General features: G+C 31.9%; 3 protein-coding genes across 3 annotated transcripts in view; 2 read left to right on the plus strand and 1 right to left on the minus strand.

Moving 5' to 3' along the window:
• The first annotated feature begins 4,165 nt into the window (after positions 1–4,165).
• LOC115890893 (mediator of RNA polymerase II transcription subunit 7) lies at positions 4,166–5,242 on the plus strand. Its single transcript, XM_030911244.1, has 3 exons — positions 4,166–4,474; positions 4,623–4,891; positions 4,948–5,242. The coding sequence occupies exons 1-3, from the start codon at positions 4,286–4,288 to the stop codon at positions 5,150–5,152; spliced, it is 663 nt and encodes a 220-aa protein (XP_030767104.1). The 5' UTR covers positions 4,166–4,285; the 3' UTR covers positions 5,153–5,242.
• Positions 5,243–10,951: 5,709 nt separating this feature from the next.
• LOC115890946 (spermine oxidase) lies at positions 10,952–24,783 on the plus strand. Its single transcript, XM_030911310.1, has 7 exons — positions 10,952–11,259; positions 14,216–14,442; positions 16,335–16,560; positions 16,615–16,839; positions 17,284–17,447; positions 18,852–19,046; positions 24,453–24,783. The coding sequence occupies exons 1-7, from the start codon at positions 11,074–11,076 to the stop codon at positions 24,691–24,693; spliced, it is 1,464 nt and encodes a 487-aa protein (XP_030767170.1). The 5' UTR covers positions 10,952–11,073; the 3' UTR covers positions 24,694–24,783.
• Positions 24,717–25,750, minus strand: part of LOC115890945 (sushi, von Willebrand factor type A, EGF and pentraxin domain-containing protein 1-like) — an 89,033-nt gene continuing 87,999 nt past the window's right edge. Inside the window, exon 29 of the mRNA XM_030911309.1 lies at positions 24,717–24,971. Within this exon, the coding sequence (XP_030767169.1) occupies positions 24,805–24,971 (167 nt within the window). The 3' untranslated portion in view covers positions 24,717–24,804. The remainder of the gene's footprint in view (positions 24,972–25,750) is intronic.

Below are 25,750 nucleotides of genomic sequence, written 5' to 3' on the forward strand. Positions count from 1 at the left end.
AGGGCACCCTTAGCAGCCAGATCCTTCACGAGCCAGTCGATTGATTGCAAGTCCAGAATTGCTTCTAGCGCAGCTTGCGCTGTGTTGTTCCTTGCTCCAGTTGTACCTAGAGCTGCTAATCGCTGTACTTTTGTGAGGCTTTTTCTATTAGTCTCTTTAAGTACCGCTTCCCACCATACTAGTGCTCCATAAGTGATGATTGGTCTAACTATAGCAGTGTACATCCAGTAATTAGATTTTAAGCGCATACAAGATTTTCTGGGCCTACAAAGCTTGATGTGACAAGAAACATTTTTTGTAAATCAGTTTCGGAAAAATGGTTCTTAAAAGTGTTTTTCTCGAATAAATTTCTCAGATCTTATGACATAGAAAAATCTAAGATTTTCCTTGATTTAAGTAGGAACAATCTTCGGATTGTCACTCGGTTTTTAACAACTCTCTTTTTGTCTCCTCAACGAACACCTCACTAGATTGAAGCTAAAAAACAACAGCGAATGCAGATTCTGTGGGGAAAATAGGGAAACACCAGAACCTCGTATTACACCTCATTACTGAGTGCACCGAGACGACCATTTCATTCAACCATTTATGACATGAACTTTAGGACGATTGATATCAGGGATGTAGAACTAACCTCTGTAAAACCGTCTCAGATACTGGCTTTATCAAAGTCCCGAGACTGTATGATGAATTATAACTGAAGAAAAGGGGATACAATAGATCTGTAAGGTCGCGGTGATTAACCGCCTTCCCATGCCATTGTACATTCTATAAAAGTATTTATTTTTTAAAGCTTAAAGCCCTCTAGCGGACAAACGAAGTACTTTTGTACAGAGGTAAGTTGTGGCCAGCAAACTTATTTACATTCCAAAAATACGTAGTAATTCTGTCCACGGAATATTGGGACACCCCATATAATAAAATAATAAATAAATAAATAAAAATAGCGATCGGCCTAACATAAATTATTATCATCCCTTATCATTTCATAAGCCACTATGATGCTGTTTTTCGATCATAGATATAATTTTACATATAAAATAACAGATCTTTATTTCATAGCTATCGCTGACGCCGTTTTTTTTTTATCATACGGTATAATTCATTAAGCACTTGCCGATGACATCTTGGCAGCTAAAACTATCCGTATATACATTTTCTCCTTCGACAACTCTTTTAAAATAAAAGTCCAAAGCCGTCAAATAACTTATGAAGAATACTAATTTAGAAAGTAGATATCTATTAACCATACAGTACAAATTGTCGTTTAACTTTGAATATTGTTCTATTTATTAAAATTTGTAAATTATAGAGTTGCTAAATTTAGATTTCCCCAGAGAATATCCGAGATCCGAGATACGCCCAATGCATAATTTTATCACATAATATTCAAAATAACTTCTATGAATAACACTAAATGTATTCACCATTTTGTCATGTAACAAATTCATAACATTAAAATGCAATGTGGCAGAATGTGCTGTCCTGAGAAATTATAATAGAGAATTTTATATTTATCGTACCACTATCGGCTATCGTACGATGGTATTTGTATTGTATCGTTATTATAATGGTATATTTGAATTTATTGTATTGTATATTATTAAAAAAGTTGTTTTACCCTTTTATAAAAAATGCATTTGGGTTTTACAAATTCTGCAGATAATGTGAATGTAATTTATTTTATGGTGGTGGTGGATATCTACAAATTTACATATTATATTGTGTAAAATATGTTTTCAGAGATTAAATATATAATTACTCTTATTTATTTAGTTCTTTGATTTAGTTAATAATAATGGAGCAATGCCTTCTATTAAAAGATCAGCCCACGGGCGGACTTTTGTTTACTTCATCAGCTGTACATACTTAGATATTGGGTTAGATTCCGTTTCATATTTTGTCGGTTGATTTTTGGTTTTAACTCTTTGATTTTTGGTATTATTTATTATTGTAGTGCAAAAAACTAATTATTTTGGTGTTGAAGTGACAAAACTACTACCAGATATATGGTCACTCTCGGTTTCGCATAAAAAAATAGAAATTTTAAAAATTACACGTTGTGCAAGTGATTTAACCTAAAAGTGCCCATACATTTTTTACTTATCGTGATTTTTGTGTGTGTTTTTTAAGACTCTAACAATTCATCAATAAAGCTTAAGTGGAGTGTGTTATTGGTGCTATGCCTCATCTTTGTTGTGTTCCTGGTGGAAAGGATAGTTACTAAGGATAGTTATTATACTAGGCAGCCTAAAGTGTCCGGAAGAGCAAGAAAAGTGGGTACGAGTTATAAATCAAGAGAATTTTATTGAAAATATCTTTAATAAATTTAAAAATAATATTCTCCCATGATGGTATTAATGAAAACTGGACAATTATGTTTATTTTATTCATATTGTGGAATCTCCACTCCAAGTGTTGCTGGTTCAGCTTCGATAGATTCAAACACGTAAGTAGGTATTATGATCTAGGGAAAAATAAAGAATATGTGTATTAGAGATCATGAAAAAGATTATTATTTTGAGTTCAAATTTTAAAAAGATTTTTGTAAAGACAAGACTGATACAGTTTAAAAGAAGAATGTGTTTTTGTTTGATAATATATAATGTATGTTAAGCATAACATATATTTGTTCAGTAATTTTTAATGAATAGTATTGATTATTTATAATACCAAATTAATATCAAATATTTAAGTGATGGCTGAATACAATATGAATAAAATAACAATAAAATTGGTATATTTGCATAATACAAAATTAAGTTTTAAGAATAAAGGTGTTACTAAAAATACTAAGAAATTCATATTTCTTGGTTTTAATTGGTCTAATGTTATTTACATTTTACGTAAGAATTATACCGTATCATCGAAAAAATCGGCGTCTAGTTGGCTTGAAATGAACATCGATGCCATTCCCTAAATAACTGTACACATAAAATAATTAACTAGAATTTTACAATCTTGGAAAATTTGATATTCTTGAACCTTGATTCTAAATATTCTAATTTTTGATTTTCTTGGAATTTAGGTGAAAAACGCTGATTGATTTTTCATTTGGTTTTTCATTATTTTTATTTGGTTTAAAAAAAAACGGTTCGGCTAACACTATAGCCTCCATCAGTGTTGTGTCATATGAAAAAATAGTGTCGAATATAATCCAAAAAATTGCATATAAAATATTCACACCACGCACATAATGTTTACTGCGTACTCCATAGTCAATGTAGATAATTTTAGTGTTAAGAATAATAATTTTAAAAATATGTGGTCATCTTTTGATAAGTTTATATTAGTTTATTAATTGCAGTAAACATTATGAGGTGTGAATTATATTGTATATGTAATTTTTTGGATTATATTCGACACTATTTTTCTCATATGACACAACACTGTGAAGGCTATAGTTAGCCGAAACGTTTTTTTTAAACCAAATAAAAATAATGAAAACCCAAATGAAAACTTAATCAGCGTTTTTCCCGAACCTAAAAATCCCAAGAAAATCAAAAATTTTAGAATAATTTAACATCTTTTATTAAACATTATACAAAAAAAAAATAATATTATTTTTTTTTTGTATAATTATACATTTAGCGATCTTCATTTCATAGCCATCGCTGACGCCTTTTTTTAGATAATATTGTATTATTTGTAAATATAATTTTTCGAACATTGATACTTGCAAAATATACATATAAATTTTGTGAATGCAAATAATAATACATCACTATTAGTAGATATTAAATGTTTTTTGTTAAATTAGATCGATTTTCAAACCCCAAAATTTAAAATATATTTACATTTTACCCATTATCTTATGTACCTATACATTATTTGTACATTGTAAAACATTTGCTGCATTTGTATGGTTCATAGTTTATTTGCCAAAGTATTTGTTACTATAAATAGGTATATATGTTGTAGTTATTAACTGTATATTATGTATATTTCATTTAAACTATATCATTTTTAAAATACAAACCAAAAATCTGAGGAATAATTATGTTTTCCATGTATTCTACAACATATTTATTAATCCGTTATATCTAACTAGCGTGACGTCATAAATCTCGCCCGTAGGCTGATCTTTTAATAGAAGGCATTGAATGGAGATACCCTGAGATACCACTTGAATTGTTATGCAACCAGTTAAACACCTCTGTTAAACACAGACGAATTGTCAATGTCAAACAAAATGTCATGTCACTAACCTCTTCGTTTTCAAACGTTTGTTTTTATTTCAAGCTGTTTAAATATCGCTTAAAATATCTTAAGAATATATACAATTATGGCCTCTGATGCGATTCAAGTGAGTTCATTACCTCTACCTCCCATGCAATATGTCAGCCAATACACAGACGAGCTTATTCGCAAAGGTAGAGCCCCAAAACCTCCGCCTCCTATTCAGGATACCTATCATATGTTTGGAAACACTTTTAATACGGAAGAGAATATTATTAGACCTTTAGAAAGCCAGGTAATTTATTTGTGTATATTGTTCTACTTATTCTAATTAGTTTTATGTAGCAGAGATTAATATTTTATGCGATTAAATCTTGGCTTCATAAAAATTATGTTGTGCAAATATTACAGAGAAGTATATCAAATATTTTGTAAATTTTTAGGGCATAAAGAGATTATATCCACAACATTTTGATAGAAGACGGGAACTAAAAAAGCTCAATCAATCATTACTAGCAAATTTTTTAGATCTCTTAGATTTACTAGTAAATTGTCCAGATTCTCCTAAACGGGCTGAGAAAGTCGAAGATTTGAGTTTACTGTTTATTCATATTCATCATTTATTAAATGAATTTCGACCACATCAGGCTAGAGAAACATTAAGAGTAATGATGGAGCTACAAAAAAGGCAGAGGATAGAAACGGCTAACAGGTAGGTTTAGAATTATAATTTTGTAGTGCAATCAGTATTGAAATTTATTTATATAGGTTTCAGAAGCATTTAGAGAAGGTAATGGAGATTCTTCAACAAGCAATTCAAAATCTTCCAGAACCGATGGAGTTAGATTCGAAAATAATGATAGAAACTGATTTAATTGTTCGACAAGAAAAAATGGACAAAAATGACACTAATATTGATCCCTGTGATATTAAAGATAGAATAATGTGTAGTATAGTAGATAATATGCAATAGTGATAAATATTAAGAAATTTTTGCATTGTTTTTTTATTATGATTTCTATACATATGTTCTATAAGCAAATATTATAAATTTTCAACAGTACCTACTGAATAATTTAGATTATTTAATCATGAAATAAACATGTGGGCTTACGGTCAAATAAATTATATTTTGTACAATAAAAGTAATAAGTAGAAAATTAACAGTAACTAATAATACCACAAAAGATTTTTATTGTTCCAGAAAAAGCAGAATATCAGGTTTCTGGATTGAGATATTCAATCATTTTTATAAAACGTGCTGCCGATACATCTGCATAGTACAGCTGCCTACATTTCGGAAATGTCTATCAATATATAAGGTTTCAAACGATACAGGGTGTTTCAAAAAAACATGTGCCATCTCCCATCTTTCGTGAGGAGATTTCTCATGTAAAAATAAGATTTATTTTTCATATCAACATAGGTCCGATTCTGCTTGGTTTTGTGGTTATAGGGTGGTCAAGTCTTAATATTTTTTTCGATTTATTATAATTTTCTTCCAAGTACTTTTAGCATTTCGAATGAAATTTTCAGGGTAAAAGTTACTATAAATGCGACATATATTAAAACTAAAAAAGTATTGACATATTCACCAGGGACGTGCATACAGGTTATCACTGGAATATTATCGACACTTTTTTAGCATTAAAATATGTAGCACTTGTAACTTTTACCCTCAAAATTTCATTTGAATCACTAAAAGTACCTACGTGGAAGAAAATTATAATAAATCGAAAGATTATTAAGACTTTAACACCATGTAGCTACGAAAATAAAACAGAATCGGATTTATGTTGATATGAAAAATACATCTTATTTTATTTTTACGTGAAGAATCCCCCCACGAGAGGTTGCACATGTTTTTTGAAACACCCTGTATACAGGGCTTCAAACATACAGGGTGTCCCAATATTCCGACGACTACGTATTTTTGGAATCAAAATAAGAAATAAAATAAATATTATAGGTACCTATTCGACAAAATTTACTTCCATACAAAAAAGTGCTTCGTTTGCCGGTTAGAGGTCATCAAACTTTAAAAAAATTAAGATATTTTAGGAACCGTTATTCCGAGTTGCACTTATGTACAGTACGTCTGCTGGATCTGTGTCTATGAAAGGAATGCGGACAAAAAACATTTAAATAAACAGCAATATATTTTATACGTCGACATGACGAGTACGTCACCGCAAATCGCTCCGCCCACTCATTTTATTGGCTACTTGCAAATTTGTCGAATTTTTATTGATGGGACGCGTCATCTAATTTTTTACGAAAAACATCGAGAGAATATCGTTTCCCCTCTCACGAATACCCCGTAGCTACAGAACGGGGGGACAGAGACGTACTGTATACCTACAGGTAAATTATTGTTTCCAATGAACTTATTTTGATTTGAGAAATACGTACTACGTAGTAGTATGCATTCGGATAGAGAGTCCTACTGGTGGTACTTCTTTTATCCTATTGTTACGTTTTTCGTCGGTTCCGTGTGGATAGAGTGTCACAATTTATTTAACACTAATTTACAAAAACAATAACAATAAAAGACTTAAAGAACTATTTACAAACGATTTACAACTCTTTATCTAGAAAGAATTTATTTTGAATTTAGCGCGTCAACTGTACTCGTTGGTCTATTTATATCTGTCCCCTTTACGCCCCTGCCGCCGGCTTTTATACCCACAGCTAAAGATTGCTCGAATAGTCCATAGATCGTTAGGTGCATAGAGAAGGTTTCGAATGTTCTCGTATGTAGGTACTACCACAGAATATCTAGCTACGCAACAGAAGCCTCGTTACATGTATAAAATTGTAGGTAGCAAAAGGAGACAGGCTTTAAAAGTCTGTCTCCAAATCAGATATTTTGATGTGCTAGTTTCGCTACTACATAATAGAGGGCAATAAATTTAAAAGAAAACAGTTTTCTACAAACAAAATTTAAAAGAATTTTGTGCAGTATTGCCAATGTGTAATTCATATCGTAATACGTCCTGATAAAGCCTACCTTCAAATTTGCTATATCATTTAAACATTTTAAAATAGATCAGAGCTGTTTTTTTCAGTTTCCATGTTAGTTGGTATTAAATCTTATGAGCTAAATTACAATCACTTCCTGACGTTTGATTGTATAATTGAATCCTGAATTTTCATTGTAATTCGGCGACAATATAATAAGTATTGTTCTACTATTATGATACCACTTCCTGACGTTCGATTGTGTTTATACCAAGTTTATACCAAGTTCATATTGTATAATCGGGAAAAAACGGCGTTAGCGATAGCTATGAAATTAATATCACTGTCATTTTATATGTAAATTTATATGGGAAATGACATAATATAGTACTATATTACGATACATGGCGTTCGATTGGGCTTAAACTTGGTATACTATATCTTCAGCACCATGGAGCATACAAAGTGGTACATTCTATAGTACCATATTTGATGACATAGCAATATTAGGTACATGGCGGCAATAGGGCTTAAACTTGGTATACTACCTATTTTCGGTGACATTGTAATATGATGCATATCATCTCGTACCATAATATAGTACCATATTATGTACATGGCGTTCGATTGGGCTTAAATTTGGGATACTACGTATCTTCGGTGATATTGTAATATTATGGTACCATGGAGCATAATAAGAGGTACCATAATATAGTACCATATTACGATACCATTTCCTGGCGTTCGATTGGACTTAAACTTGTTATACTACGTATCTTCGGTTACATTGTAATATGATGGTACTATGATGCATATAAAGTGGTACCTTAATATAGTACCATATTTCAATACCATTTCCTGGCGTTCGATTGAGCTCATATTTGATATATACTTGCGTATTTTTGATGACATTGCATTATTATGGTACCATGAAGCATATCGACTGGTACCATAATATAGTACTATATTTCGTACATGGCGTTCGATTGGGCTTAAACTTGGAATACTACGTATTTTCGGTGACATTGTAATATGATGGTACTATGATGCATATAAAGTGATACCTTAATATAGTACCATATTACGATACCATTTCCTGGCGTTCGATTGGGTTCAAACTTGGTATACTACGTATCTTCGGTTACATTGTAATAGGATTGAACTATGATGTATATAAAGTGGTACCTTAATATAGTACCCTATTACGATACCATTTCATGGCGTTCGATTGTTCTTAAATTTGGTATACTACGGATCTTCGGTGACATTGCAATATTATGGTACCTTAAAGTATATCGAGTGGTACCATAATATAGTACACTATTATGATATCATTTCCTGGAGTTCGATTGGGCCCAAATTTGGTATACTTGCGTTTCTTTATAAAGATTTGTTTAATTAATAATTTTAATTTATTTTACGAATTTTAATTTATTGTTCGATGTCGTGACGGCAACTTTTATGCCGAACTAATATATTATTAATTGTACCTGTGTCACTTTTTAAAATCTACCTAGGTCTATATAAATTACGTGGCAAACGGAAGAAATTTGTTATTATAGTATTTTTTAGTCAGTTAACATTTTTTGTACTGCATTTTAATAAATTATTTCCATTATTATTAAACTTATATTTCATTACTAACGTTCCAGCATTAATAAATATCACTATCAATCGCCCTGTATATTATTAATTTTAAAAGTAATTAAAGGTATTTTCTTAGTTAACATTATAAGGTATAGTGTATATTAAAAATGTATATGTTTTGTAATAATATACTTAAAACTATTTTAATATTATACACAATAAAATTATATTATTATACACAATAAAAAGAATGGGATGCCAATTCAAGTCTTTTTGAATCTGGCAACTGTGCATATTTAGCCGAGCTATAAGGCCGTCGACGAGCCGTCGATCCAAAACCGAAAGTTCAAAATTTCTAATTATATTGTGATTATGATATTGTCGCGCCATCTAGTATTCTATTTGTGCAATTTTAGCTCTTTCATTTCGAGTATTTTTCTGTTGCGTAGCTAGATATTCTGTGGTACTACGTGGTCCGAACTGTATTCCGGAAACTTTGGCAGCATATTCTGCAGATAAAAATAAGTAAAAAATTTCGTATAAATGTATGTCTTAAAATGCACTTTTTGGAGATACAGGGTGTATAAATTTAATTTTTATTTTGATTTTTTCCAAATAATTTCTGAAGTCACGTCAATATTTGGATGAAAATTGGTGTCTAGGAGTTTTTTGACATTGAAATTTGATTTTGAAGTCAGTATGACTCCTACTTGTAGGGGGCGTCATTTACATGTTTTTAAACTGTTTTGAAGAGTAATAACTTTTCGTCCGTACTTGTATAAAACTACTGAGTAAAAAAATATACATTTACGTTTTTTAAGCAAAAAAGTCTCTTCGGAAAAATCGCTACATGTAATGGTTCTTGAGATATTTGGAATCGAAATTGTCGATACCTGTCATCATTGACATAAATTAAACATGTTAACTAAATAGTTATTGGATTGAAATCATAAATTTGAAAGGTTTTTGTGCCTTAAGTTCCACAGAAACTGTTTTATCATCATTTTTTCGCAAAAGAAATATGATTAATTTAAAAAAATAAAAATTTTCCAAATTTACTATTTCAGTCAAAGAACTATATATCTACTCAATATATGTTTATTTTTATTATATTATATTACTATTTCCATTCTAAATATCTTGAGAACGGTTGCTCGTAGCGATTTTCACCAGACATTTTTTACGTAGAAAGTCACGCCGGAGATGTATATTTTTTCACTCAGTAGTTTTATACAGGTACGGACGAAAAGTTATTACTCTTCAAAACAGTTAAAACTCGTGTAGGTGGCGGGCCCTACAAATAGGAGTCATTTTAACATCAAAATCAAACTTCTTATATCAAAAAACTCCCAGAAACCAATTTTCATCCAAATATTGACGTTACTTCAGAAATTATTTTGAAAAAATCGAAATAAAAATGAAATTTCTAAACCCTGTATCTCCGAAACGAAGCATTTTAGGACATACATTTATACGAACTTTTTTATTTATTTTTATCTGCAGAATATGCTGCCAAAGTTTCCGGAATACAGTTCGGCCCACCCTGTATACAGTAATTTCAACAGAACTTTTTTACATAAAAAAGCTGCTCTTCGTTTATTTCGAAATAGTGAACGGTTTTCAAGATATTTGCGTTTAAAAATTACAATGCAGCGATTTTAGTATTAGTGAAATGATAAAATTTAAAGAAATTTTAAATAAATTAATCTTCTGATTTTGCTAATTGCATCAGAACATTTAAACACAAATATCTTGAATACCGTTCCCCGTTTCGAACTAATTTTAGCACCTTTTTTACATAAAAAAGTCTTAGCTTTAATTTTCATTTGTTGAAATTACTGTCTCTATAAGGATAACAGAAGTACCACCAGTAGTATTCTCTACCCTAACGGAAAGTACCCTTTTAGGGCTCTCTGTTACGGAATTTTATCCTATCGCCATTCGCTTTAACATTAAAATGTGTGTAAGAGTACCAAACTTAAAAATAAACAAAATATGTTATTTTATGTAACATTTCGAGTGCTGTAAACTGTAACTACTTCGGAAAGCATTTTAGGGCATTATGTTTATAGGAACTTTTATTTTATTTTTATAACCTACCTAAGTTAGATACACTATTTTTTTGACACCCTGTATATCCTCGACTGTGTATCACCCTGTATATACAAATACGTAACGGTTATAGCAGTATCAGTCAAGAGCGTTTTGGAGATTAACTAATCGCAACATAAACAATAATTTTTTGATGAAATCAAAACATGTGTACAGCTGAAATAACTTATTTAGTTACAATTCATTTTATAAAGAGTTAAAATCGCTCGTTTTAAAATTAATTATTATTAAATAATGGTACAAAAGGAGGAAATAAAAATTATAATTGTTGGTGCTGGTGCCTCAGGAATTGCAGCCGGTACTAAACTTTTAGAAAATGGTTTCAATAACATAACGATTTTAGAAGCAGAGAATAGGATTGGAGGTAGAATAAATTCTGTTGAATTTGGAGGAAGTGTAGTGGACATTGGAGGACAATGGGTATGTATTCATAACAGCATTGGTATTCAACATAATCATTATTTTAAATATATGGTTAAATATACTGGTGCATTGTCGTTGAAAACAGGAAATCCTATGCAAATTTTGAATTATTCAAATATTGGTTCCCCTATTGACTATAGAGTTTATTCGATAGAAAATGACATTCTGAATAGAATGACATATCATATGTCACCCCTTTTGACATTCTCCTTTAATAAAAAATCGTATTTCAAATTCAATCTAGAGTGCCAAGGCTATGTTATAAACACTAATTCTTAATCAAGGAGCCTTGGAAAAATACATTTGATCGTGTAATGTTTTTAGTGTCTTGTCCTGCAAAGTTAGAAAATGTTCCAATCGTATTTTTAATCATATCTCAATTTTTTCAAACGGAACGAGGGTTGCTCATTAGCATATCTGGAAAAAATAATTTGATACCACACACTTGGTATTTCCAGTCAAATTTAATATCAATATGCGAAAATGTCAAAAATTGACATATGATATGTCATTCTATTCAGAGTGTTATTTTCTATCGAATAAAGTAAAAAAATACCGAGGGTGCCATTTAAAAATCAAAAGTTAAATTGTAGTCATTTCCGGTGAAACAGGAAGTGACCACAAACAATTGAATAAGCCAATCAATCCTAATTTATGTCATATACTCATATACCAAATCTAATTATTTTAACTGAAAAAAATAAAAAGTTATAGGGGTGAGCCACTTTTGAGACGCACTCGGTATTTTGCCGCGCTTAAGTAAATCCAAAAATCACAGCTTGGGTTTCCCTACTATAACGGTTTTTGGAGGAGGCGTGTTAATATTTAATGGTATAGGTATAATATTACTTAAATGAGCAATAAAAAATTGTAGATCTTTGTAATTGACTTTTCTAACCAAATGTTTAAAATGTCATTACGATTCAATATTCAGTGTTTTAACGGCTACTTAATACCTTGTTTTTTTTATTTCGATTTGTTAAATTGTTTTTAAATATAAGGTACAATGACAGTATCAGTATTTGAATATAATTATATTGACTATTATATTTGATACGAATTATATTTTAAATAACATTTTTAATTAGATGTTGTTTAAAATTTTATTTTGATTCAGAATATTGTTTTAACAACTACTTAGGTCCTATAAACATGGGTGTATTGGTAAAAATGGCAAAGACAATGTTGAATTTTGAAATAAAGTATTATCTTGAATTGACATTTGTTTTAAAATTTAAGTATAAGACTTTTTGATCAGTGTGATTATGATTATATCTCATCAATATACAAAACCAAATACTTTTTTTTATTATGATTAGCAATCAGAATAATTACAAAGAAATTTTATGGGCTACTTTGATGACTTGAGAGCAATGACACTCCAGTTAACTTACTCTCCTCCTTAATATTGTTTTAAATCAGATGGCCATTGTCTTTTAAATCTTCTTGTAGATACTGATTCAAAGTAAAGTCAGAGTAAGTAGGTAAAGTAAAGATTTGAAGTTAACGTCTCCTTTTTGCTGCCAGGGCTAATCTGGACGGGGCCTACTTTGTTTACACGGAATCCGAACCGCGGTCCTCGGCCATATCATGGTCAATGGCCTACCGACTTGGCAAGTGTCTAAATCGACTCTTACTCACGAGATATCCGACCTCATCCGGCCTCGAACCGGCGTGAATGAGCAGTGTATGTCAATAGATTTTACACTTTTGCCTTTTTTTGACAACAGCACGATACAGAGTTTCGAACCGGTCACCCGTCCATCCACTAGTATCGCCTTACGTCGCTTAACTTCGGTGTTCTAATCGGAACCGGTGTTTCGACGTAGCTGGGCCGTTGCCATACTGATTCAAGTATATTTGATGTACTAGCGCATCCCCAGAGTTCTGCTCCATATGTCCAAATAGGTATTATTATGGTTTTGCATAAAAGAAGTTTATTCTCAAGCGATATATAGTTGAGTTGAGATCTTCTTCCTATTTACTAATAAGTCTTATTTTTAAATCTATTTGTTTACGTTTGTTTACTATGTGATAAGCTTACTATCCAAGTGCATACCTAAGTACTTGGTGGAGGAAGACTGCGAAATTAGTATGTTGTTTAAGTATACTGGAGGGCACAGGTCTCTATTTAAAGTAAACGTTACTTGGGCCGATTTTGATGGATTCATTTTTATTTTCCAATCACGTAACCATGCCTCTTTTGCATTTAGATGTCTTTCTAAGATCAAGGAAGCTGTTTCCAGCTTTTTGTTGACAGCCATAATTACTCTGTATCTGCAAAAGTAGCTGTTGTTGTTTCATTGTTTGTGGGTAAGTGTGATGTATAAAGGACATAGAGTAGTGGTCTTAGGACACTGCCTTGTAGAACACCTGCATTTATGCTATAATTTGCAGATACATCCTCGCTTATTCTGACTCTAAACTCTCTACTATATAGGTAGGATTTCAATAGCGCAAAGTATGACATGAGAAGATAATTTTTAATTTTGTGAAATAGTCCTGTATGCCATATTTACGCTTACCCGTGCAATACTTTTTGTCCTCTAGAGCTTGAGTTATATTGCGAGTAATCCGATGTATCTGCTGAATAGTAGAATGTCTTTCTCGAAACCCAAACTGATGATGTGCTATTCAGTTTTCGGTTTTTGGATCTGAATTGGATCTTCGAAGTATCAGTCTTTCAAGCATTTTGGAAACTAATGGTAGCAAGCTAATAGAGCGATATGAGGGGACTCTGTTTAAATCTTTACCGTGTTTTGGGATCATTATAATTTCGGCTATTTTCAGCGATCTCGGCCAGAATTTCAATCTTATGATGACATTAAATATATATATGATAAGTACTAAGCCTTTCCTTAACTTAAATTATTAACCTAACTCCTTATTAACCAAATACTTAAAACTAAAAGAAGTATTGCCGTGCCAATCAATAATCGTATTTTTGTCATAGGTGCACGGAGAAAAGAATAATATAATATATGAAATGGTAAAAGATTTAGACTTGATCGCTCCATCTTCGTTACCACCAGACCCTGGAATGTCTTTTTTTCTACCAAACGGTACTTCGCCCGATAAAACAATTACTGACAAATTATTTGCTACAGCAATTAAGGTAAAGGACGATAAAGAAACCGCCTCCAGATACAGAGGAAACTTTGCTGAATACTTTACAACAGAGTAAGTCTGATGTTTTGTCAAAGATTTAATTAAATAGTTATCATACTTTTGTTAATTATTATTTACTTATTTTGAATCTTTCTTTTTTTTTCTTTCGTGTTATTTAACTTATATATAACACAAACAAATTGCTGAAAAACGAAACTACAATTCTAGCTGGAAAGTATTACTCAGATTAAAAAAAAACGCAACGGAAAAGTTTTTCATCAAAAATTTAAAGTGCCCTTTTTTATTTTTAGCCCTATTTTCATAATTTTTTAGCAAACTGTGTATAAATATATCTACTTTAATTATTAATTGGTACTACCAAAGAATATTCTAATACCTATATAATATTTTTTGGGACTACTCAGTTATTTTTTAAAAACTTTTGTATTTGGCTTATTATGCAGGGTTAATACAATTTTTGTTTTTTTACAATAACTTTACAACACCCTCTGCAATAATTTCGTGAGTAAATTTTTCTAAAACAATTATTTTTGATTAGAACTTAGAACCATGACTCCTTAGGCCAACGACCTTAGGACAGTGGTTTCCAACCTTTTTGTACATGCGCCCCTCTTTAAAAAATGAATTGTTGCGCCCCCTTAATATTTCTAACAATCTAATTTCATAAATACTCAACTGATATTATAATTTATTTAATGGGCTACAAAATAATATACAATATTATGTAAAAATATACATAAAAAGAGAATTATTTATAAATAAGAAATAATAATTTTAAATGTAATAAAAACAAATCTTACAAAAATACAAAAAAAAAGAATGTAATATAATTAATACAATATAAAAAGTTTTGGGGTTTTTAACTTTTTTGGTTGGTATTAGGGACTATAATAAAAAAGAAGAATAATATTATTGGGCAAACCTACCGTAAGATTAGCCATGAAACATGGCTAAAATACGACTACCCATAGAGACTTAGTGTTTCTGCCTTCCAGCTAATCTTACTGTGGGTTTGCCCAATAATTTCATTCTTCTTTTTTATTATAGTCTCCACGATAACATACCTACGATAACATCTTTTGTTTATTGTTTTCTCTGGGCCAAGGTGATAGCGGCGAGGTATGTTGAAGTACCTCCGCAGCGGTTTTTTGGTAGTAACGCTTGCGAATTGTGAGCTACTGCTTAACCAGGTTGTAAATGGTGCCTAGTGCCTCGTTTGCCTCCCCTTTTTTATTTTTCAGGATCGCTAGTTCATCATTGCTGATTCCTCCCGTATTGATGAAGCTGGAAGACAGAAACACTAAGTGTCTACGGGTAGTCGTATTTTAGCCATGTTTCATGGCTAATCTTACTGTAGGTTTGCCCAATAATTTCATTCTTCGTCAATACCTATTTTCAGATTTCAGAACAGTTCTCGTATTTTTAATATTTTTTTTTAAGAAAGGCTAAAAATTTCAATTTTTTATTTATTTATTAATAGGTATCTCTGAAACTATCGAAATGTATTTATTCATATCTTAAGATTATGTAAAGCGATCCGAAAGGAAGCCAAAAATGCAAGAATATACAGGGTGTTTATTTAAAAAAATCATACCAATCCACTCGCACTTTTTTAAGCCATCATGTAGAAGTTAAAATATTTTCCTAAATACTTCCAAATACTTTACATACTTACATACATACTTTAGGTTTGCACTTAAACAATATTACCATGTTTTTTTATTCTAGGAGCTACAAATGCCCGACGCACTATTGCCGAACCCTGTATAGTAATTTTACGAACACCTATATATATTTATCACGTGTATATTTATCTTAATTGTTATCTACCAGCTCTAGTGTCTACAGTTGATTTACAGTATAATGAAATTAATTGAAAATCCCAAAAACGTACCATTTGTATACAAATATATACATATAATAGCAAACCTATATTATTCTAGATATAAGAAGCGAGTGAAAGAAGATTTCTTCCCAGCAGATGAAGATATTTTGCAATTGTCCGATTTAGTGCTAGACTGGTTCAAAAAATTCATGATCCTCCTAAACCCAGCTGAATCCTGGAACCAACTGTCAACCACGAGTCATTACGTTTTTCAGCCATGCGAAGGCGATCCTCTGTTGGGATGGAAAGGCAAAGGTTACAAAACAATCATTGATGTCATGAAAGTATGTTTAGTAACTCAACATATATGCAATAATTTTATCAATAATTTGCTTTAGAAAAAAATTCCCGACCCTTCCAAAGAGCTACCAATCGATAATAAGATTATTGTTAATAAGGAAGTTAATAGGATCATTTGGAATAGAAGTACCGATGATAAAGTTATTGTTAAGTGTTCTGATGGTTCTAAATATTCTGCTGATCATGTTATTGTGACGGTATCTGTGGGGGTGTTAAAAGACGTATATAAAAAAGTATTTGAACCAGCATTGCCCAATAAAAAGGTAAGTATTTTAGGTAGTCATTTATTGTTATAATTAAAAAATTATCTTAGAGAACCACAGATAGTTTCGATAGTTAGATAAGTTAAACGATATTTTTAAGATAAAGTAGGCAGATAAATTGGAGGATACAAGTCTTTTTTTTGGTGTTACAACAACAAAATATAACATTTACTTACCACAAGCAGAAAACTTTACTTTTAACACTGAATTCGCGTTTTGCTAACCATGTTAGCATTATCATCAGATGATTAAAACTGAGTTCAGTTTTGATGCTAGATGCTAACAACTATGTTAGCAAACGTTCGTGCAGTATTAGAAGTAAAGGATTTCGGTATATTTTGGTGAATGTGTTTACATTTTCATGATACTCAATACACATAAATTTCAATTCCGCACTATATCTCTATGCACTATATCTATTAAGAATATCTATGTCAACTCTAGGTCAACGCTATTGAAAATGTACCACTAGGCACTGTTAATAAGATTCTTTTGAAATTCCCTTACAAATGGTGGCCAAGTACCGTAAAAGATATAAGTTTTCTGTGGTCAGAAGAGGACAAAGAAAGCTTACGAGAATTTTCGTCTGGACCTGTAGTTAATGGAAGGTAATTTAGATCAGTTAAATGAATTATCTGTTATAAGATTTTTTGTTTAAGCTATTCGATATTTTCGGCAATTTATTTTAGATTATACAGGGTGATTCTTAACCTATAACACATAAACCTGGGAAATTATTGCTGATGACAAATAATGACTAATAATGAAAAAAAATATGTCAGTAAAATATTTTTAGATTCTGAAATAATTTGAGTTTTTTTTCACAAAAATTTATCAACTTTATCAGTAAATGCACATTCAATTTAATGGAATTTACGTTTTTTGTTTTTATTTCAAATAGTTTGTTATCTCCGTAAATAAAAATATTTAGTGCACATTCAATTTAATGGAATTTACGTTTTTTGATTTTATTTCAAATAGTTTGTTATCTCCGTAAATAAAAATATTTTACTAACTTTTTTTTTCATTATTAGTCATTATATTTGTCATCAACAATAATTTCCCAACTTTATGCGTATAGGTTAAGAATCACCCTGTATAAAGTATTTCAAGTTATAAAATGATATAGTATAATATTATGAACCAACTGTCAACTACTTCTCTATAAATTTACATTATCCATTGATCTTTCTCCATTAGTTATTATTTTTATCCACATTGCTTTTGTGCCAAAAACCGAATAATTTCTCCATAAAAGCCTTATGGGTATTTTGCCACTGTAAGGAAATCTATAAAATAAAATAATTATTTTTGTAAACACTGCTGCGTTAATCCAACGGAGACTAATAATTGTCAGCAGTGGTTTACTAATAAACAAATTTGCCTAACGGACAAAAAAATATTTAACGTTTCAGGAAGTATATCTCTTTCCGTCGCGCGTCGTTTGAAGCAAAAAAAAGCACAAAGAACAAAGAAGAGAAACTAGCTAAAATATCTAAATGCAACTATTCGAGAACACCTTAGTTTATTTCAAACACATAGGTACGTCTATAAAAACAATTGACGTTCTGTTAAAATTACATTATAATATCAAGTTTAACTTCAAAATTAACAATTACTACCTGATAACAATTAATTACTTAATAAGGTAAAACCAAAAAGCTTCAAAGCTTACAATCTGTATGATTATTTTTTTATATTTACTTATGTTCTTTAAAATCAAAGAAGCGATTGCCATATATTACTAACTTCTACATATGCATAAGAAATACATTTACTTTTGTTATAGGCTATCGCTTCTTTCATTATAATTTTTGCGTGGTTAAAATCTACTTTGTGCCCTGCATTCCATGAATGCTGACAAATCTTAAATTTGTGAAAATCTCTCTTTCTTAGATAATCTTTATGTTCTTTAATTCGAACATTCATTATTATTTTATTATTTGTTTATTATTTAGCATTATTATTAACTTCTCTACCGTAATAAAAGAAAAACATTTTTTATATTTTAGATCATGGTTAGAGAATCTCTTTAGCTTCATTGCTATAGATAGCCATCCAAACGTATTGCTTGGATGGGTCAATGGGCCTACGTCAAAATTAGTAGAGTTACTGCCCGACGAATCTGTTATTAGCGGTGCTATGTATATGTTAAGAAAGTTTGCAGGAAAACAATTTGATATTCCAGAACCTAATGGAATTTTAAGGTATGCCGATCAATTTGTTTAAAAAAAAAATATTTTAATATTATATTTTTTATTATTTTATACAGGGTGGGTCTTAAATAGGTGCAAATATTTTCAGGGCTGGTAGATCTTAGAAAAATTTCCTCTTCACCGTTTTCAAATAAGTCCAAAATACCCAAGATATGTTACATTGAAAATTAAAAAAAAAATCTGCTTACATTTTGAGAACCGCTGGATCTTTACTGGGTTTTCTTTCTTGTAAATTGAATCTACTACCTATGTTGCCGTATTATGTTTAACTAAAAATTAAAAAAAAATCAAACATCTTTTCAAAAAATTGGGAACTTTCATTTTTTTTCGCGAAAAAACCTTATAGACGTGTTTCTCGGGTCGACTAAGCTTGATTTTCATGCGTCCGTTAACCGTCGATACGATGGACCGACGGCGCCGGCGCGCGGCGCTCTGATTGGTCATAGCATTTTTGCGCTACTTTTCATCCGTAATTTTTTTACTCCAGGAGAAAGATCGTGCGATAACGGACGTTTTGATATTTTTTTGTTAAATTTAGTCTAAACGCGCGTTTTGATATTTTTAGTACACCAGTCTCACGACTGGTGTACTTGACAAACATTTGTTATTGGAATATACTTGCCATGTCGTGAGAACGGTTTCCTTGGTCACTGGTCGCGTCCCCACTCTCTGTCGGTAAACATAGCCAGAGTCAAACGATTAATCGTACACTTGCCAAGTGTACTTGGCCAGCCTTGTTGACACTTGCCGAGGCGCAAAAAAACAACTGCGCAAATAATTGTACTGTTATAGCGTATGTCCGATTTATTTCCGGATCGTAGTGTTTTTCGAGTTAATTGCGGATAATTTAAAACGTTAAAACAATAATAGATTATGTAATATCAAATTTACATTAATAACTTCAATATTGGCGGCAACTAAATCGTTCCCACAGCAATAAATGGAAGACTACACGGGAAAAACCAGATATGTTACATTTTCATAGAAATTAAGATAGCGACGTTGAGCGATACAACTTTATGGACAAATATTAGCGTCATTCGAGAAAAAAGAAAGAAATAATACTCTTAGTCCCAGAGATATTACAGCTCGGTTATTTTGCCGCACAAAGGAAAAACCAGAGTAGTCCACGCGTAAATGGCAAAAACCAGAGATGTACTGACGCATGGGCGACAAGCATACATCTTGCAATTAGTATTATATATTATAAATTTCTAAAAAAATAAGACAGCGGCTGGCTCAGATGAAATTCCTGCAGAAATCCTTAAACTCCTAGATGAAAGAGGCATAACAGCACTACATAGAGTATTTAACACTATATATGAGACAGATCACTACCCCAAACAGTGGTTGCGTTCTACTTTTATCCCCCTGCCTAAGAAGACCAATGCCAGAAACTGTGAAGATCATAGACTTATCAGCCTGATGAGCCATACCCTAAAAATATTTCTGAAAATCATACACCAGAGAATTTACAAAAAATGTGAAAGGGACATAAGCGATTCACAAATGGGGTTCAGGCAAGGGTTAGGAACAAGGGAAGCGATAGTTGCAACACAGGTGCTTGTCCAGAACTGCTACGATCAGAGAAAGGATGTGTGCCTGTGTTTCATAGACTACGAAAAGGCATTCGATCGCGTGCAACACCACAAATTAATGCAGCTACTCAAAAGGCTTGATATAGACCAAAAAGACATACAATGCATCGAAAACTTGTACTGGAACCAAACAGCACAAATAAAATTGGCCAATACCATGTCCAATCCCATACAAGTTAGAAGGGGGTGCGACAGGGTTGCGTGCTGTCTACACTCCTATTCAATTTGTACTCAGAGGCTATTTTCCAAGAGGCTCTAGAGGACGTTGAAATGGGAGTCAAAGTTAACGGAGTGTGGATTAATAACATCCGCTACGCCGACGACACGGTCTTGATTGCAGATAATATACACGATCTACAACAACTGGTCAACAAGGTAGGAGAACAGAGTAAAGCAGAAAACTAAATTTATGATAATATCCAGAAATCCAGATGTGTTTAAAAACTCCATTATAACATTCAATACAAGGCCCATAGAGAGGGTAGATAAATTTAAGTACTTGGGCATCTGGCTCTCCGAAGATTGGACATCAGACAAGGAAATTAAATGTCGCATCGAACAAGCTCGGCAAGCATTCTTGAGGTTCCGAAAAGTACTTGTCTGTTCTGATTTTGACCTTAACCTCAGATTAAGATTCGTAAAGTGTTACGTGTGGTCGGTGCTCCTTTATGGTATGGAAGGTTGGACATTGAAAGCAGCTGCCATTAATAAACTAGAGGCTTTCGAGATGTGGCTATATCGCAGAATTCTGAAGATACCTAGGACGGCTAGGTTAACAAATGAGGAAGTTCTGAGACGTGTCAACAAACAGCGCGAATTGTTTGAATTGATTAAGAAGAAAAAAACCGCATACCTGGGGCACATAATGCAAAATCCCAAATATCAATTCTTGCATGTGTTAATCGAAGGCAAGATCGAAGGCCGGAGGGGTATCGGAAGGAAGAAAATGTCATGGCTGAGGAATGTTAGACAGTGGACAGGCCTACACGATGTACAGTCGTTAATAAACACCGCCAGGAATAGAGAAGCGATGGAAAATGTTATCGCAAACATCCATTAATGGATTCGCACTAGAAGAAGAAGAAGATTATAAATTTATGTATTGTAATAAAAACCTACTCAAATATTAATTTTCTCCCTACAACAAAAAAATAATAGTTTAGATTTAGGTTTTATACAACCTTTAATTGGACATCCCTTGTTTTCCCCTGTTTTGTTTTGCATTTTGACATTTTTATTTCGGTATAAGGTAGATCATGGCGATAATTCACAATATTAATAATTTATAATTGGTAGTAATAAGTATATATTTTTCTAATTATTTAACCGAAAATAACATATGTATCTCTTTAAAAACAGTAAATTTCATTTTTCTCGGCTCTAATTAGAATGGACAAAACTGGTTTTTCCCGTGTAGTCTTCAAATGATGTTGTTTTGGAATTTATGGATTTATACAAAAATGAGCCCTTCTTATGCATGGCCAAACACAAAGAACATATAAATCGTACAATAAAAGAACTTAAAAAGAAAAAAGAATCACTAGCAACGACAATTTCGGGACGACCGGTATCCATCGATGCGACTATACTGTTTCCTTGTCAAGGATTTAAACAATGTTTGTGCTGGTGTACTTGTTGAAATGGACACGTCGTGTGAGCGCCACACTTGCCAATGTTGTTTACAAAGTGGGGACTAGTGGGGTTACTTGCCAAGTACGCAAATATTGGCGTACTTGCCAAGTAGACCAGTCGTGAGAGTGCGCCTTAACTTTAATAAAAATATAACAGTACAAGAGTCACACCATCGGGAAAACGAGACTTTTAATAAAGCTGGTTTTTTAATATATATTTTGCTATGCTCTCCTGAACAGAGTGCGGACCGTCTGGCTGCCGGTAGACTACTGCGCATCACATCTGTACAGGGTGTGTGTGTGTGTTTTATGGAATTTCTCGTTTATGAGTAAAAATACAGTGATGCGATTTTCATATTATTTTGCTAGTTTTTTTATGAAACTAAATATGCTACACATAGGTTTGTCCTAGCCTCCTTAGTTCCTGAAATGCTGCGGTGACTTTTTAAAAGGTTAGAAAAAATTATAAAAAAGGATGTTAAAAATTAAAAAGAAAATCGCAGCTCTTCGTCTGGTGAAGAATAGGTGTAGGTTCATTTAATTATTTTTGCATATTGTTGGGCACCACTTAGTTTAAGCCAAGTTAAGGTGATATTTAAAAAATTAAGAAAATTACCACAGGCTAAAGATGTTCAGTAATGATATATCTCAAATTAAAACAGCAAAATTTAATAAAAAAAAACTATGTACATTTATTAATAATTAAATAACTCTAGTTTGAAAGTGATTAAAAAAGGTCTTTAAAAGAAATACAATAAATTAATGTTATCTTGATATATCGAAACTTAATTATAACTAAATATAAATTACTAAACGTAATCGTTTGTTTAAGTTTCATTAAAAAGGTTTCAATATAAAGTAAATTTCAGTAGAAAGTTAAAAAAAAAGGCAAAAAGATTCTAAAGCAAAACGTAAATGAGTGCTTAGCTTTGCTCTGAAGCTGTAGTCAATCAGTGTTGATTTCGCATCGTACTTGGGCCCATATCCATTACGTAACTGCTTCAAACCATCAGAAAACTTGGAAATTTGCGGAAAAGGGGGAAACTCGCCAATTCACACCAGCCTCCAATAGGGAGCCTTCATGAAACCATTCATAAAAACCCAAAACTGCTCAAAATCTTCGGCCCAAAAAAAACTATTGCTATGTTCTCAAAAAAAAACTCCTCCAAAAACTCCTCCAATAAAAACTCCCAAAATGTCAAATCTTCTACTTAAGTTGGTAAGGGACACATCTATAAGAAATAATTTTTTCTCTAAGTATACGAAAAAGGGTAAAAAGAAGAAAGCTATAACTTACTCGCAGGGCTATTCTCCGCCACAAACGATGTACAAAAAAACTTCTCTGGGAAGGTGAAAACCACCCTGGGACTTCTCACCAGTAGTCGAAATGGAAGTGTCGAAAAATCCGAATAAAACGTTAAAATTCTGCCGGAGATTATCTTTTGAAGACATAAAAAATCAACACACACCAAACTGTGCTCGAAATAAGGAAATTTCAGAAAAGTTATTAATAACATTTACAGAATAATTCTGACGATTAGTATAAATGGCAACCCTGCGCCACCACATTGAACGGCATTCACGGTACTACCAAAATTGCAGCGGTACCGACTAGGGATGGGCATTATTTGCTTAAATTCTGCTAGAGATGTAGCGCAAAAATAATAAATTATTTTAGGCTGCTATAATGCAGGGCGAATTTGTGATGCGTAATAGTCAACAGATGTTGAATACAGATATGATGCGCAGTAGTGAACGCAACGTCTACCGACAGCCAGACGGTCCGCACTCTGTTCAGGAGCAACTTTCTTAAATTATCTCTCGAAAACGTTGCTTGCTCTTAGACTATAAATAAAACAGTGAAATCGTTATGGAAATGAAAATATAAAATAACACCAATCACAAGCAAATCGTAGATCCGATGAACGGAGGTATGAAAATGCAATAAATTTATAAACTGCGTAATTTTCTCACCAATCGAAGTCTTTAAATTCAACCAATAAAATCAATATCGCATCTTCGGATAACGGATGCATGAAAATCAAGCTTTATACCACCCCTACAAATATTTGCACTTATTTAAGACTCACCCTGTATATTGAAAGAAATAGAATTATACAATTTTATATAATAATTAATTACAAAATAGTTTGTTACCTGACTTATAGATCCAAATGGGGCAGTAATCCACATTTTCGAGGATCCTATACTTACGTGAGTGCCAATATGGAAAATGCAAAAGCGAGCGCCAATGATCTTGCCGAACCATTAATAGCTCATAGTAAACCAGCGGTTTTATTTGCTGGAGAATCAACTCATGCTACTTTATTTTCAACTGTCAGTGGTGCTATGGAGACAGGATACAGAGAAGCTCAGAGAATCATTGATTTTTATAGAAAAAATGCATAAATTGAAATATTTTATTTTTAATTAAATATTAATGAAATCGATTACATTTGTCTCTGAAATTGTGAAAAATAAAACGAAATATACAAGGATGTTTATTTTTGATAAGATTTATTAACAAGTAGCGTCTTCTAAAGCTCCAATCCAGGAGCCATCTTTTCCACAGGAGAGGTCATAAGTTTTTCCAGTAGGACATATTATTTTCACTGTATCACCGAAGAGATATGAATCACCTTGTACTTCTGCATTAAAAGATGCTTGAGGTTTGCCACAAGACTTTTCTAAAATAACAGAAAGATACAGATATCCCGTAGATATAGAGAAACAGAATAGTTTGTCTTTATAGTCAGTTATACAGGGTCAGTTTCCTACGATGTTCTCTATATGTATCTGGGAAACTACTGGAGATAGAAAGTCAGTTAAAGGGGGAAAGAATTGCAGTTTTGTGGGGTCATAAATATGCGCCTTTCAGATTTTTGAAAAAGTTCATGGCTTACTTATTTCGAAAAAAACAAATACTGGCTATTTTAAAAATGGCCCCTTATTCCATTATAATCGATTTTACATAAAAAGTTTTCAGATAAAAGTTGTAGATAATCACATCGCTAATGAGTCTGTGTTCTCCAATTTTTTCTAAAGCCTGTCATTTTTGACATATGACACAAACATTATATTTTTTTAAATGGAAACCATAGTTGGCCAAGGCTTCATAAAAAGCGCCATTTTTTAAGCTTTTCAGCGATATAAGCTATAATATGTTTTTTTTTCGAAAAATTGCTGAGTTATAGCCAATTCTTATCTTTCTTGGCTAATTTCACTTAGTTGGCATGGTATTCTATATTATTGTTATGATTTATAGCTTATAAAAAGACAGAATATATTATTAAACGGTTCTTTGCAATTTACATTACATAAACTAAAACTTAAAAAAATAATATCACTACATACGTTTTAAGTTATTTTAGAAAATGTTCAAAAAATCCGCCATTGTTTTAAGTACATAAATGCATTTTTTTAAAACTGAATTATTAGCTATTCTCACGGAACAACCGGTCGACTT

Source organism: Sitophilus oryzae, unplaced genomic scaffold, assembly GCF_002938485.1.
Source record: "Sitophilus oryzae breed Bouriz unplaced genomic scaffold, Soryzae_2.0 scaffold_937_pilon_pilon, whole genome shotgun sequence".
In the NCBI taxonomy this organism is placed as follows: domain Eukaryota; kingdom Metazoa; phylum Arthropoda; class Insecta; order Coleoptera; family Curculionidae; genus Sitophilus; species Sitophilus oryzae.

Excerpts from the sequence above, each read along its gene's own strand:
- LOC115890893 (XM_030911244.1), top strand. The coding sequence starts at position 4,286 with ATGGCCTCTGATGCGATTCAAGTGAGTTCATTACCTCTACCTCCCATG. Across the intron at positions 4,475-4,622 it reads TTAGACCTTTAGAAAGCCAG|GGCATAAAGAGATTATATCC; the intron begins GTAATTTATTTG and ends GTAAATTTTTAG. Across the intron at positions 4,892-4,947 it reads AGGATAGAAACGGCTAACAG|GTTTCAGAAGCATTTAGAGA; the intron begins GTAGGTTTAGAA and ends TTATTTATATAG.
- LOC115890946 (XM_030911310.1), top strand. The coding sequence starts at position 11,074 with ATGGTACAAAAGGAGGAAATAAAAATTATAATTGTTGGTGCTGGTGCC. Across the intron at positions 16,840-17,283 it reads CAGCATTGCCCAATAAAAAG|GTCAACGCTATTGAAAATGT; the intron begins GTAAGTATTTTA and ends TGTCAACTCTAG. Across the intron at positions 19,047-24,452 it reads GAACCTAATGGAATTTTAAG|ATCCAAATGGGGCAGTAATC; the intron begins GTATGCCGATCA and ends CCTGACTTATAG.